The sequence below is a fragment of the Scyliorhinus torazame genome, chromosome 6, assembly GCF_047496885.1.
Source record: "Scyliorhinus torazame isolate Kashiwa2021f chromosome 6, sScyTor2.1, whole genome shotgun sequence".
NCBI lineage: Eukaryota > Metazoa > Chordata > Chondrichthyes > Carcharhiniformes > Scyliorhinidae > Scyliorhinus > Scyliorhinus torazame.
Window position 1 is genome coordinate 187,504,716 of NC_092712.1, and position 16,273 is coordinate 187,520,988.

The 16,273-nt window shown below is 47.1% G+C and overlaps 1 protein-coding gene across 2 annotated transcripts in view; it reads left to right on the top strand.

The window, feature by feature from the left end:
* Positions 1-16,273, top strand: part of LOC140425184 (histone deacetylase 9-like) — a 1,432,561-nt gene that overhangs the window by 171,119 nt on the left and 1,245,169 nt on the right. For both annotated transcript variants that reach the window (XM_072509184.1, XM_072509182.1), the window contains exon 2: positions 12,882-13,055. In XM_072509184.1, coding sequence (XP_072365285.1) covers positions 13,034-13,055 — 22 coding nt within the window. In that variant the 5' untranslated portion in view covers positions 12,882-13,033. The remainder of the gene's footprint in view (positions 1-12,881; positions 13,056-16,273) is intronic.

The window sequence follows — 16,273 nt, forward strand, 5'->3', positions numbered from 1 at the left end:
AGAACAGTGTGGCATGGTGAGGCATTTGCCATCAGCAAGTTGTTCGGGGCCCTCCAACCCCAGGTCTACCAGAGGACACCAGCTAGGAGCATCAAAGGTCACAGGGCGTGGTAAGCAGTAGGCTGCCTCCACCTCTGATGTGCATCCTGGGGACACACCTAGACAAGGAGGGCAAAGCAGATACAGGATCTGGGGGGGTGGCATCATCGGTAACCAGGGACAGTTAGGGTCATGATTGTTCACCATTAAAACACTTTGTATCTGAGACATGTGAAGCCTCTGTCACGGTATTCTGCACTGCGGGCCTGCCTGCGCCCTCCTCCTCCGGTTGTCCTCCGGTCTCCCCCAGCCCCAGCCTCCCGGGCACTGTGGTCCTGGATCTGGACCTCCCCGAGGCACACCACGTGCAGGTGATGGGTGTGATTGCGCTGTCAGCAGACAGACAGGAGTCAGACATTGGCATATATTGAGGAGCACCAGGAAGCACCAGAGCTTAGTTTCCAATGTGTTATCATCACCCTACTGCCTTGTATACTGACCCGCTGGCAGTGCTGACACAGGCCATTCACCCTGCAGTGATGTTTCGCAGACCCTGGGATGGTGAACAGAGCGTTTGTTGGGGAGGGGTTAGAATGGCTGAGGGGGTGGGGAGGGGGGGGGGGGGGGGGGGAGGCAGATTTGGTGGGGGGAGGGTGGGTGGGATGGGGAAACGGGGTGAGATGACAGATGACGCCACATCTTATGAGAGGCTGGAAAGGATGAGAGCCACCCTGGCTCTCTGGGCAAGCCGGACCCTCGCCACCACCACCTGTCTTCGATTCTCTGGTTGCTCCATGGTTCCTCCCTGGGCTCGATTTGTCCTCCCCCTCTGACAAGGACGCATATCCCTCCTCCTCCGCCGTCCCTCAGCTGTGCCAGGTTATGCAAGGCACAGCTGATGACCAGAAAATGGGGGACCCTCCGGGGGGATGTACTGCAGTGCACCATCAGAGCGGTCGAGACATTTTAACCGCATATTAAGCAGTCTGATGCCATGCTCAATGACAGCTCCTTGCAACCCCAGAACATGTGCGCATGATTTTCCGGCCCTCGCCCACACTTCTCGCACTTGTCGGCCACTTCTTGAAAGAACCCACTCATCCTCGCCCGGGTCATATGTACCCTCTGCTCCTACTTGAACTGAATCAAGCTCATCCTCACGCGGGAAGAGGTTGAATTCACCATGCGCATCGCCTCACACCACAGTCCCCAGTCTATTTCCCCCCCAACTCCTCCTCCCACCTGCTCTTAATCTTCACCACTTGCGCACCCCCCCCCTCCCCCAACCACCCATGTAGGTCTCCAATCCTAACCTCTCCCAACTCGTTCGGCGCAGCAGTTGCTCCAATATGGTGTACTCCGGACACCTGAGAAATGCCCTCCACTCCTTTCATGCAAAGTCCCTCACCTGTGTCATGTGAGAGTACCTTTAAGAAATAGGTGTTTATTACTGCAGTGATGTCAGAGTGTGGGTGGAGCTGGGCTGTCTGTCAGCTTTTAGTTTCACTTTGAGAAAAAGCTTGGGTGTGTCTGTTTTTTTGGTTTCGTTTCAGTGTTGGAGCTGCAGTCAACCACAGAATGTGTGGTGTTGTTCTCGCTGCCATGTAAAGACGATCTCTTGATCATTTGGTGAATTCGGAGTTATAACTGTTCTCGGTAGTGATTTTAAACCTGATGTGCTTTTGTTAAAAGGTTTTTTAAGTCTTAGGGATGTTAAAAGGAAAGTAAGGATTACTTAGTGTTGTATTTTTTGGGGGTTGTATTTGAATTAATGGTTGCTAAGATGTTCACTGTATGTTTTAAAAAGGTTAACTTGAGTTCATAGAATAAACATTGTTTTGCTTTAAAAAAATATTTTTCGATTTCTGCTGTACCACACCTGTAGAGTGGGTCGTGTGCTCCCCATACCACAATCTATTAAAAGCTGTGGGTCAGGTGAACTCCATGATACTCTTTGGGGTTCTCTAAAGCTTGGCCCATAACACCTGCATATATCTAAATTCACTCCCCCTCAGCAACTCAAACCTCTTCCGCAACTCTTCCAGACCTGCAAACTGCCCTTCCAGATACAAGTCCCTCACCCTCTCCAGTCCCGCCTCTCTCCACTGCCCATACATCTCATCCATCTTCCCCAGCTTAAACACCAATGTCCTCTCCAACTTGAAGTGCCTCCTCAGCTGATTCCACACCCTGACCGTTGACTGCACCACTGGGCTCCTTGTATACTTCCCCAGATCTAATGGCAGTGGAGCCATACCCTGGCCCTCAAACAGGATCCCCTACAGAATTCCTCCTCCACCCTAAACCACTCCACTGGAGCTACATATAACAAACGCACCCATGCCACAAATGTCAGGCCAATCCCAAACCTACCCAAGATCTCAAATAGATACCTCCACTCCACCCGATCAAAAGCCTTCTCTACATCCACAGAGACCTCTGGCACCCGTGCCACCGACAGAGTCATAACCACATTTAACAGCATCCAGATGTTGCTGGAGAGCTGCCTGCTCTTTACAAAACCCATTTGGTCCTCTGCAACCACCCCTAGCACACATCCCTCCATCCTTCCCGCCACCAACTATTATGGGTCAGGGTTTAGAGAACACCAAAGTATATTATGGACTCACATGACCCACAACTTTTAATAGATTTTGGTTATGTGGAGCAGAAGGGCCCACTTTACAGGTGTGATGCAACAGTGAACTAAAAGTATTTTAAAACAAAAAAAATGTTTATTCTATGAATCCAGTTAACATTTTATAAACACACAGTAAACAGTTTATCAACAACCAACCCTGATAACCCCCCCAAAAAGATACAGTACTCTCTAGGTAACCCTTAGTAACTTTCCTAACAACATCCATAAGTCAAAAACCCTTTTTAATAAAGACAGTAGGTTTTCATTCCTTACAGAAACATGTATTACTTTGAAATCATCAAGTGATCTGGAGACATTTGTTAGATTGCAGGTTCTTTCCTTAAATTTCGAAGCCTTTGTCTGTAGGCTTCAGGCACTAGTTCATATGCACCTAAGATGGATTTTTTTCACCTCCTCATATGTCCCAGATGCCTCCTCTGATAGTGATGCAAACACTTCTCTAACCCTATCTACCAGCTTTGCTTGAATTAGTAATACCCACAAGTCCTGTGGCCATTTCATTTGTTTAGCCACCTTCTCAAATGAAATGAAAGAGGCTTTTACCTCCTTCTCATCAAACCTTGGCAATGCTTGGACATATTTAAATAGATCTCCACCAAGCCTTCGACTATGACTCTCTTTCTCCTTATCCTCATCACTATCCTCAAACTGTACGTTTCCCTTCACATCCGCCAATATTAACTGACTGTCATGTCTCATGGCCATTTTCTGAAGTTCAAACTCTCTCTCTCCTTCCCTTTCCCCACTCTCTTTTTCTTTTTCCTCTCTCTGTTTTTCCCTTTCCTCTCTCCCTGTTGCTTTTTCCTCTCTCTCTTTTTCTTTTTCCCTGATCTGTACCTCCCTTTCTCTTTCTTGTTGTTCTGCTAGGGCTATTCTTTCTTCTTCCCTCATTTCGTATTCAAGCTGCTTGAATTCTTTTTCATGTTCCAGTTCTTATAACCTGTAACTGAATGTTTGCCAGTTCTAATGAGTCAAACTGTATCTCAGGCAATTTTAAATGTTCAGCTACCGCCGTAAGTACCTCTTCTTTTCGTATGCTGTCAGGTAACGCTAACTGCAATGTTTTTGCCAAATCTAAAAGCCTTTTCAAGTCTCTGTTTGTCAGGTACAGCATGTGACCTTCTCCACCCCAAAAACCTCCGAGCCTCTGAAAGCCATTTTCCACAACACACTCCCTACTTAAACTGGAATACCATGCCTAAAAAGCAAACACAAATATGCTCACCTCTCACTGTCTTTAAGTTCACTAAGCCAACTCAATCACGAAAGATAGACTTTTATCCCATGAGCCCCCAATTAATTATGAGCCAGGGTTTAGAGAATCCAAAATATATTATGGAGTTCACCTGACCCACAACTTTTAATAAATTTTGGTTATGGGGAGCACAAGGGCCCACTTTACAGATGTGATGCAACAGAGATCTAAAGTATGTTTAAACAAAAACAATGGGTGAGATTCTCTCACCCTGGGGCCAGACTAGAGAATCGCCGTGACCGGCGCGAATCGCGCCATGCCGCCCCGGCACCGGGATGCAAACTCTTAGAAGAGCAGAGAATCGGTGCCGTGCCAGTTGGGGGCTGCTGTCAGGGGCCCCCCTGGCAATTCTCTGCCCAGGATGGGCCGAGCGGCCGTGCAAAGAAACCCGAGTCCCACCGGCGCCGTTCTAACCTGGTCTTACCCGGCGGTACCTCAGCGTGGAAGGATCCGGGAGTGGCCTGTGGGAGTGTAGGGGGGTTCCGACCCTTGGGGAGAGGAGGCCTCCGCTGTGGCCTGGCCCACGATCGGGGCCCACCGATTGGTGGGCCGGCCTCTCAGGCTGGTGGCCTCCTTTGCTTTGCACCGGCCCCTGTAGCCCTATGCCATGTTGCGTCGAGCCTGGCGCAGAGAAGGGAGACACCGTGCGTGCGCAGGAATCGCGCCTGTCCCATTGCGCATGCGCAGACCCGCGGCATCTATCTGACACTGGGATCAGCAGCTGGAGCGGCGTGGGTCACTCCAGTGCCATGCTGGCCCCCTGTAGGGGTCAGAATTGCTGCTTCTGAGGCCATGTTGAAGCCATCGGGAAACGTGACGGCGTCAACACTTTGCCTCAGGATCAGAGAGTCCCGCCCAATGTTTATTCTATGAATCCAGTTAACATTACACACAGTAAACAGTTATCAACTACCAACCCTGATAACCCCCCAAAAAAGATACAGTACTCTATAAGTAACCCTTAGTAACTTTCCAAACAACACACATAAGTCAAAAAACCCTTTTTTAACAAAGACAGTAGGTTTGCATTCCTTACAGAAACAGGTATCACTTTGAAATCATCAAATGATCTGGTAACATTTGTTAGATTGCAGGGAGAGAGATCAATACTCACATCTGCTTGAGGTGTGTTTAATGCCATTCAACTTCATGAATGCCTGAAACTATTGCACCTCCTCTTGAGCCTTTCACTATTCAGATCTCCAAGAACTGCAACCTGATAAGGTTGTGGCAGAATAGCAAGAGGTGGAAGAGCAGGAAGGCGGTGATGAAGAAGGAACTCAGTCACTCACCCTTACACCTATAGCCTCCAATTCCGATGGTGACATAGTGCGTATTTTAGAGGATAGCTCAAAGGCAGGTGGCAGGATTCTCTGTTTGCCATCTAGCTGCGCACCCCACTGAGCACCCATCTTGGTCCTTGTTCTGCAGAGTGACATCGGCCATATGGGTACCCCCAACCCCCACCCTACCCTCCGCCATATGCCCCTCCCCCGCCCCCCACCTGGCCACCAGCTGCCAGTGGCCCACGCAGGGCAACGGCCACAGTAGCCCCTACGGGGGCATGGGCGAGGCCCACGGTGCATACTGCTGGCAAGGGCAGTGCCAGCCAATGGTATCCCTGACATCAGAGGCCCCCATGGTGCTGGACATTGACAGGGCCATGGGTGCAGAAATGAGGGGGGAGGGACATGTGGGGGTAGAGTCCGCAGTGCCAACCGGGGCCGTTGTGTAGTCCGGTGGACCTGTTTGGGCACGGGGGTACGCAGCATGCTAACATGTCGCCTTTCTCCTCCGGTAGACAATGGATATTGGAATTCAACATGCAATGGTGGCCTTCCTCCGAGTCGCCGCAGCCCTGGGGATGTCCTGTGGCTGTACAAGATGGAGCTGCTCGAGGGGGAAGCTGCAGCAGCGGAGTGTGCCACAGAGGAACAGAAGGCCTGCCGCCCAACAGGCAAAGGAGGAGGAGGTGCCAAGGAGGCGCTGCATGAGGCCTCCTGTGTACCGGCAGCGCCTGTCATTCTAGGACCTACTGGACCAAGCATGCCATCGAAGACTCTGAGCAGAGAGACAGTGCGACATATCAGCCAGATCATGGCGCACCTGGCACCGTGGGGGTATGGTGGAGGACACCCGCTCCCGGTAGCCGTCAAGGTGATGGATTCCCTGAACATTTACGCAATGGGGTCCTTCCAAGCGCCGAGTGGGGACCTGTCGGGGATCTCACAGACGTTGGTGCACAGATGCATCCGCACCATAACGGAGGCCCTGTATGTCCAGATGGCTCAATACATTCATTTCAATGTGGACCGAGCCTACCAGGATGCCCGGGCATGTTCTCTGCCATCGACTGGATGCCCTGGGTCCAGGGGGCAATCGATGGAATGCATGTTCCCCTATGAGAACCTGCGGATATCAGGCCACTCTTCACAATTTGAAAGGGATTCCACTCAATGAACGTGAAGCTGAAATCTGACCATCAGCTGCGCATTGTACACGTCTTGCCCGATACCCGGCAATGTGCACGCCGTCTTCATCCTGGCACATTTGACGATTCCTGACATGTTTAAGACACCTCCCCAGCTGGAGGGTTGGCTCCTGGGTGACAGAGGTTATCCACTGTGGTTCTGGCTGATGACATTGATCCGGAGGCCACAGACCAACCCGAAACCCCTATAATGACCACCATACAGCGACCAGGTCCATGATTGAGCACTGCTTCGGCCTCCTGAAGATGTGGTCCAGGTGCCTGGACCGTTCTGGAGGGGCTCTCCAGTATGATGCTGAGAGGGTCGCCCGCACCGTGGTGGCCAGCGGTGTCCACCACAACATCGCACAGCAGAGGGGCGATGTGCTGGAAGAGGAAGAGGAATACCAGGCGTTGTCCGACGAGCAGGATTCTGGGGAGAGGGCAAGGATGGGCAGGACATGGGGCACAGACAGACAAGGGAGGACACATGACGCTCTGATCGCCTCCAGGCTCATCAACTGGGGGGAGGGTGGAAACTGGCCTGAGGCATGGATACCGCATCCCACCCCCGCTCCCCCACACGCACCCCCGCCTGCAACTCCCTCCATGATACATACCAGGGGGGTCTTTGTTTGTGACACTGGCTGGAGATGGGGATGCCAGATGGACCTGCTCTATCTCCAGCAGCTCCTGCTATTCACAAGACAAGATGCATGATTAGACTGCGGGCCGGGGAGTGGTGGGGTTAGAGCGTGTGGATGGGGGTGGTGTATGGTGAGGGTGGTGTGGAGTGAGGGTAGGGTTGAGGGTGGTGTGGGGGTGGTTCTGAGGGGGGAAGGGTTGACACACGTGTCACAGGGACCTGCAACTAAGCGGAGTCTCAGTTCCTCGCCTGCGGCCGAACTCCAGCTCGACGACCTCCCTTTCCTCCGGGCCGCCGACCATATCCAGGGCCTTCTGCTCTGCCACAGTTAGGGGCCGCAGGTCCCTGTTGTTCCCCTCCTGTCTTCTCAAACTCCCAGCGGTTGTTGGCGGCCTTCTCCTGTGGGGGGCGGGGGGAAGGGGGGGCTGAAGGAAACAGAAAACGGCAGTCATAGACAGTCCGCCGCATGCAGCTCAGGGGTTGGGTAGCTGGTGGCCTCAGTGACCAGGGCACCCGGCCTTCGTGGCCAATATGGGTGCCGGCATGTGGTGCAGGGTGAAGGTTCGGACGCCCTCCGGATTGGGGGGGTGGTAAATTTATGGGTGTGTGAGATGGGGGTTGGTGCCGGGGCACCGTGCTGCCTACTCACCCTGGCTGCCCTAAGGAGGTCATGCAGTTTTTTCGGCACTGCAGGCTGCTCCGGGCAGTGTTTCTGGTGGCGCTGACTGCCTCTGCCACCTGCGGCCAGGCAAGGCGAATGGCGGTGGCTGGCAGCCGCCTTCCCAGGCTAGGGTACAGAGTCATCTCACGGAATCCAGGGCGAGGTAGCCAATTGGATACACAATTGACTTGGCGAACGAACCAAATTGTGGAATGATTGTGGAGGATTGTTTTTCAAACTGGAGGCCTGTGACCAGCGGTGTGCCTCAGGGATCGGTGTTTGTTCCACTGTTATTTGTTGTATATACAAATGATTTGGATGAAAATGTAGGAGGCATGGTCAGTAAGTTTGCAGATGACACCAAGATTGGTGGCATAGTGGATAATGAAAAAGGTTATATAAGATTGCAACAGGATCTTGACCAATTGTGACAGTGGGCTGATGAATGGCAGATGGAGTTTAATTTGGACAAATGTGAGGTGATGCATTTTGGTAGGTCAAGTCAGGGCAGGATCTATTCAGTTAATGGTAGGAAGTTGTGAGAGTTACAGAACAAAGAGATCTAGGGCTGCAGGTTCATTGCCCCTTGAAGGTGGAGTCACAGTTGGACAGGGTGGTGAAGAAGGCATTCGTCATGCTAGGTTTTATTGGTCAGAATATTGAATACAGGAGTTGGGACATCTTATTGAAGTTGTACAAGACATTGGTAAGACCACACATGGAATATTGTGTTCAGTTCTGGTCACCCTATTATTAGGAAGGATATTGTTAAACTAGAAAGAGTGCAGGAGAGATTTACGAGGATGCTACCGGGACTTGATGGTCTGAGTTATAAGGAGAAGCTGGATAGGCTGGGACTTTTTTCCCTGGAGCGTAGGAGGCTTAGGGGTGATCTTATAGAGGTCTATAAAATAATGAGAAGCATCGATAAGGTAGATAGTCAACATTTTTCCCCAAAGGTAGAGGAGTCTAGAACTAGAGGGCAAAGGTTTAAGGTGAGAGGAGAGATATACAAGAGAGACCAGAGGGGAAATGTCTTCACACAGAGGGCGGTGAGCATCTGGAATGGGAGGTGGGTACAATTTTGTCCTTTAAAAAGCAGTTAGACAGTTACATGGGCAGGGTGGGTATACAGGGATATGGGCCAAATGCAGGCAAGTGGGACGAGCTTAGTGATAGAAGCTGGCCGGCATGGACAAGCTGGGCCGAAGGACCTGTTTCAATGCTGTAAACATCTATGACTCTCCTCCACCACATCCAGGAGAATGTCCAGTCAGCATTGGTGAATCTTGGGGCCGCGCCTCTTGCTGCCATCTTGTTGTCTGGGATGGCGTGCCTTGGGAGTGAAGTGTGTATGTGTGGCTGCAGCTTGTCAGCCTCCTGAGTGTAAATCTCAAAACTGGCGAATACCGCACCGTTTCTCATTGGAATCGATTGTGTTCCACGTGGCTCTGGTGCTAGTCCCTTAATAGTAGTGGAACCAGTCCGGGTGCGGTTCTACTTTTGCTGTCGTGGAACTCCACGAATTCTGCGTCGACGTCAACACTTAGTCTCAGAAACGGAGAATCCCGCGCAGGATCTTCACTTGGTCAAACAACAAGGCAATAATTGACCTCAACCAGGGTAGTGGACAAGCGTGGCACAAATGCCAGTTTGCCATAGGACGAGGTTGCACACAAGTTCTGCTGCAGAGGACGTAGATAACACTTCGATGGAGTGGCCTTGGAGAAAGGCTGATGAATATGCACAATGAAATACGTGGTGCATTGGCAGCCTGTCAGCAAACCTGCAGTCATTGCGAAGGAACTTGGAGGCATCTGGCACTTAATTGGCACTTTGTGCAGAGCTTGGAGCCCATTCTCTGTCGAGTGACACAGCAGTCAGGGAATGTTTCTTTAAATAGTCTGCTAAGGTTGCTGCAACCCTGGGTGAGTGGCAATGTCACCACGGAGCATGAACCTCCAGTCCTCTCTCAGGATAACAGCATACACTCACCCACCATTGACTCTCTACTAGTGTTCTTCCTGTTGTCTGTCAGTCAGACAGCTCAACCCCGGGTTCCCAGGTTGGACATTCCTGGATATTCTGGGACAAGAGTTGTTCAAGGTCATCCTGAAAGGCCATCTGCAGTCTCCCTCAGTGAAAAAGCAGCCTGCCACCAGCCATGCTGTAGCCACTGGGGTAGCATTGCACTGAAGCACTGAGACACACAGAATACAGGCACAAAGGAATGCACAAGGTTGATTAGTTGACGTTTTAATGAAATATGGCATGTATGATTCATAAATTTGGCTGAAATCTCAAAGCAAAGAAGAGCAGAAGGACAGGGTTAGGGTATGTAAAGGGGGTGAAGAAGGAAAGTCTGAGGTCCATGATTATACTACCTGCAGTTTCCATTTGATGTCTTGACCCAGGATGAGGATGACTAAGGAGTTGAGAAGGGGCATAAGATTACTTACCATCATCCTCATGGTCTTCATGGCACCTAATACCAGCATCTGTTGCTGCTACACCCATGGTTCAAAGGTTTCATCAACATGGCAGAGGGAATGCAGTCATGCCAGACCACTCCCGGTTCACTGGGTCGCCATGATATTGCAGACCACTCTCTTCTATAAGTGAGAGGGCAGAATGCAGAATGTCAGTGCTGCTTTTGCACTGCATTTGGGTGATGTGCCTTCCATGGATGAATAGCTCGAAGTATGTGAGAGCCAAGGTGAGGCTACAGCATTGGAAGATGTGTGAGGGTGAGATGGCGTATGTGAATGTTAGGCATGTGTGTGGGATGCCAGTGAGTGCAGCTGGGAGAGTGATGGTATGTGGTTCATTGAGTGTCATGAGAGGTTGGAGGTGTGGTGGATAGGACATGCTCCTTGTGGATGAATTTGCTGACCCTAACCACCCTCAGATAATGAAACAGTCCATGTCCAAATGCAGCAAGACCTGGACAATATCCAGGCTTGGGCTGACAAGTGACAAATTGTATTTGCACCACACAAGTGTCAGACAATGACCATCTCCTACAAGAGAGGATCCAACCATCGCTCCCTGACATTCAATGGCTTTACCATCGCTGATTACCCCACAATCAACATCCTGGGGGTTACCATTGATCAGAAACTGAACTGGACTAGCCGTATTAATGCTGTGGCTACCAAAGCAGGTCAAAGGCTAGGAATCCTACGGCGAGTAACTCACCTCCTGAATCCCCCCCAAAGCCTGTCCACCATCTACAAAGGCACAAGTCAGGAGTGTAATGGAATACTCTCTACTTGCCTGGATGAGTGCAGCTCCAACACCACTTAAGAAGCTCAACACCATCCAGGGCAAAGCAGCCCATTTGATTGCTCCTCCTTCCACAAACATTCAAACTCTCCACCACCGACGAACAGTGGCTGCCGTGTGTACCAACACTAAGGTTCCTGAGACAGAAGCTTCCAAATCCACAACCACTACCATCTAGAAGGACAAGAGCAGCAGATACCTGGGACCCCCACCACCTGGAGGTTCCCCTCCAAGTCACTCACCACCCTGACTTGGAAATATATCGGCGTTCCTTCACAGTCGCTGGGGCAACATCCTGGAACTCCCTCCTAACAGCACAGAGAGTTTACTCACACCTCAAGGACTGCAGCGGTTCAAGAAGGCAACACACCACCTTCTGATGGGCAATAAATGCTGGCCTAACCAGCGTCACCCACATCCCATAAATGAATTTATAAAAAACCTACGTGGGGTTGTTAAACATTTTGCTGTGCTACTGCCATGACCTCAGGGACATATTTCAGGCATTTGCCTCTCTGGCTATGTTTTCTCTCTTCAGAGGCCACCACATGAGGTCCCTGGGGAAATATGGCCTTCCTTCTAGACCCCACCCACATAGCTCATGCCTCCAAGGCAGCAACAGAAAATCTGGGAATACTTTCCCTTGCGCGTTGTGCACTTCTGCCATTCTTCTCTCTCCTAAACTCAATCCTTGCCAGCCTTTTTCTCAGTGCTGTAGTTTTGCTTTATATGGATAAGGCTGCCTATGAGAGATTCGCTGAACAATGTGTCTTGCCTCTAATATTGTTTATTCCCCCCCATTGTGCGGCTAGCCCACCAACAGCATGGGAGATGGTCAGCTCTGTGCAACAGTGGTCAAGATGAGGGGGCAGCACAGAATTTACGTGCTGCCTACCTTAAAGGCAATCGGCCTTTGTACCCAAAACGAGGGCAGTCAAACTTTTACCTTTAACCTCTGGGAGACAAGTCTGTCCATGCATGTATGTGTTAAAAGGATAAGTTAAAGTTCCTGCAAGTCAGAAGTCATACAGTGCAAATAGGATTCTACCTGGCCCACACCTGACCTTTGGCTAATTGCCCAAGACTTTAAATACGTTCTAAGCCCATAAGAAATAGGACCAGGAGCAGACCATTCAGTCCTTCGAGCCTGCTCCACATTTAATAAGATTGTGGTTGGTCCAACAAAGTCTACTTTCTTGTATTAATTCCTCTGTTGATTAAAAACCGATCAATCTCAGTCTTGAAAATGTTCAAGGATTTGGCCTCCACAACTCCCTGACACTGACTTTTTTGAGCATGTCTATAACATATTTAAAGGATAATTATTAGTGTCTCTTTATTGTTTGACCTGACCACACATTGGGCTATTCTGATAAGCTAATTTAAAAATACAGCAAGAAAAGGCTAACCAATCTACCTAACTGTGATTTTCTTAGAGGAAGCAGGTGATTTCACTTGGATTCTTCTAGAATCTTGTAATGACTGAGATTCCAATTAAACTTAAATATCATTCTATTTGTGCAGCTTTATATATTTATGAGTACAAAATGCCTCCCAAATCTCTCATATGCACACTTGGTTAGAAATTGGAATTTTGTATTTGTAATTGTTTGTAAGAGGTATTGTAATCTCAAAGACTATAGTATTGTAGCTCAGCAGCTCTGGACATACAAACAAGCATTGTCGAATTGTAGTAAACTGTAAATCAAGAGAAGTTACTTTGCACTGAAATTTTTCAAGAATTGTCTTTGAACTCAACTGTGTACAGTTGGGCGGTTGGCAGTATTGAAAGAAATTCTTATTTTAAAATCTTCTGAAAAGTAAATTTATTTATATGAGGTCTCTTTTCCCTTTTCCTTTTAGGGTCCTCTTTGTTTTTATTGTACTGAATGCATCCATTACCGAAAGGGCACGTCTCCAAGCTTTTGGTTTTGTGGACACTGCTCCGTACGCTTGCCTCTGTGTTCCATTGCATAAGAAGCTGCTGTTTAGAAGTACTCAATCATCATTGAGCCATGAGTTCTCCAATACATCCTGGTGAGTGTTATAGACATTGTATTTCTCTTGCTTTGCTGTGCTAAGTTGAATTGTGTTTTAAATCCATCGTTATGTTTTAAGTTATTTACCTGACGGATTACATATTTGAGTTTCCCTTGCCCGCAGTTTAATCTGCTTTGGTCAGGTTGAGGGTCCGGCTGTAATTTTGTGAGAATCTCGGTAGGATAAGGTACTTGACAATTGTGATTTCCTGGCAGTGATATAATATTCCCAATTTGAAGTAAAAAGGAAGATTCATCTTTATACGGTAGGGAAGTTGTTGCATGATAAATAATCATTGCAGAGCAAAATTTAGTTGAATTCTACAGATTAGGTTTGATGAAAAATTATTGCCAATAAAATTAGTTTTGTAAGACTAGACAGATGATGAACAACTGCTGAGTGTATGAAGACTTAATTGCAATTTGTTTATGCATCAATGGGATGTCTAGGGAATTCATTTCTTTTACTTCCACATGTACATCTGGTTTTATTTCAATGATGGCGAGAAATTACTTATTTTAATCATCACCAGAACATTATTTGGCACTGCTCTCATTTAGTTCAGAAGTATGCCAGGTAATGCCTTTATTGTAAGACAATTTTGAAGAGGAATGGGGCAGAAGTCACCATATGTGCAAATGTATAAAAACACATTTAAAATTGAACGTATTGAAATTTTTTTGTCAATGTATTTTCAGTGGCAGTGCTGCAGTGACAACGGCCATTCTGGTATTCATATGGCCTTTTACATTTTAAACTTTAGTACAGTAATGAACACATGCAGCAGGCAGCCATAATTGACAAGGATGATTACATATTTTAGCATTAATTAATTGTATGCAGCGATCACACTTTTTCTCTTTCCCTTTGCTTGCACTCAACAGTTGAACTTGATAAATGTCAGCCATTGTAAATGTTGAAGAATGTTCAGCACAATATCATAAATTTAGAAATCTTCAAAGGAGAAATGAATTCTGTATTGATTTGGGATTTTAATCAGAGAACAGCTATTCAAAATGACACAGTCTGTTAAATGCTTTGCCTATTGATTCCACCAGGTTTGTTAACAAGAGGTAAGGCAGTTTAGATTGTAACAAGATACAATTGTGTTTTCTCCAATTAATATTTATGAATTTACCCTGGCAATGCAAAGGTCCTGAATTCACATCCCGCTGTTGCAAGTTCTGAAAGTGAACTGAAAATATCTGGTAATTTCTGGCCAGCACTAATAAATTGACCATGTAAACTGTTGGGTTGTTCAGAGAAGGGAACCTGTTACTTTTACCTGGTACGGCCGAAGTATGACTCTTTAATGTCCTCAGTGCAACTAGGGGTGGACAATAAATATTGGCTTGTCAGTGTTGTCGGTTTGTGTTTCATGTTTTTATGATCCTCAATCCCTCGTCTTTCAACGATAGCTGTGTCAGCATTATGCCTAACTGTGAATGAAAAAAATCGCTTCACTGTTCGGAATTACGTTTAGCTGATGCAATTGACTAGCAAAATGACACAGATCCTCCTCAATTGCAAACCTGCTTCAGGTGGTGGTTTATTTGGTACAATCTTGGACATCTATGAACAGGGCACAAAGGTTGCAAAATTTGGCAACCTCAGGGCAGGGATTGTGATGTGTAATTAACCAATGCCATTACTTCTAATGCAACAGCATGCAAACTCAGTGCTGCCTGCTCATTTAAATGATTGTAGGGTCCAGGTAGCATGAAGGGTGCTATTGAGAGGCTGCACACACTCGAGCAAGGGACAGAATCATCAGAGGTTAGCACAAATTAAAACTCGCCTGTGCCTCTTTAAAAGGAGATATATTTTGGCTAGAGCAAGTGCTGGAAGTCATTTTCAAAGTGATGTTGATTTGGAAAGTTACAAGTGTAATGTTCTTGTCAGATGGCCTGATTTATTTTACAATAACACTTGTAGCTAAAGCCATAAAAGATTTATTAGCATTAACTGTGGATCAAATATATACAAACAACAGTGAATAATAGTATGAACATGCACAAGCAACCACTTTCCCAGCTCCCTAGTCAGTCTGAGGTCACCTCACTCTAACATTCACTTATATCCTAATGCTACTCCTAGTGGTCAGTCGGTGAATTACAAAACATCCATGATATCACTACGTCCCCTTTCCTTTGAAGGAATATATTAATACATTATCATCAGTATATTTACATGTGATACATTAGCCTGAGTCTAACAGTATTTTTTTTCTTTAACATTTTTGAAATTGGTTTGTGAAATATATACATATATACAAGAATAGCAAGCATAGTATACAAGAACAGCAAGCATAGTATGTTTCAATGGTTCAAATCTACAAATTGAGTCGATCAGGTTTTCGTCTTACACTGGTTGATCTTCTCAAAGTTTGACCTTGTTGCTCGGAACTTGTAGCTTCAATGTTCTCCATGACATGTTCGTGCTCAGGAACGGCTGAACTATCTGACATTGCATCTGATGTTGATTCTGATGTAGATTCATCATCCATCACGTTGTTGTGAAAGTCTTGTCTGGTTTTCTAGAATGCGCGACAATTTCTTCTTAAAACCAACCCTTCCTCTGTCTGTACATTGTAGGAACGAGGTGCTACTTCTTCAAGTACAGTGTTTTTTCTCAATCAATTGCCTGAATCTTCTTTTCTCACAATGTCATCACTACTCAGACACTCTATCATATAACTGCTTTTCTTTCTCTTTAATGTTTTGCATTTCCTGCAGCATCACTGCATTCTCCTCCTTCTTTTCCAAGTATGGAAGTGTGGTATGTAACCTTCTATTCATGAGTAACTCTGCTGGTGATCTACCATGTGACAATGATAACGCTTTGTAATGTGATTTTGCGAGATATGGATCAGATTGGCTGTCCATTGCTTTCTGTCATGATATTTTTCCAATATGTACCCTTTTTTGTTAAGATCTTTGGGATCCATGCCTATACGAGCATCACCTTTTTTTTGTTTCACACATACCGTGGAATTTACCCCATTGGTAGGTTCTTCTATCTTCTTGATAACTTGTGGTTTAGTATCTGATACAGGTGATAGGGTAGAATTGAGATTCACATGCAGACCTACACCTTCAACAATTTCACTACTAATAGTTTGTATTGGTGCTTTAGATAATGCATTTTCTTTAAATTGTATTTCTTTGGCAAACGGTCGTGCACTAAAATCAGTGAACAAACATCGCTGAATTCGC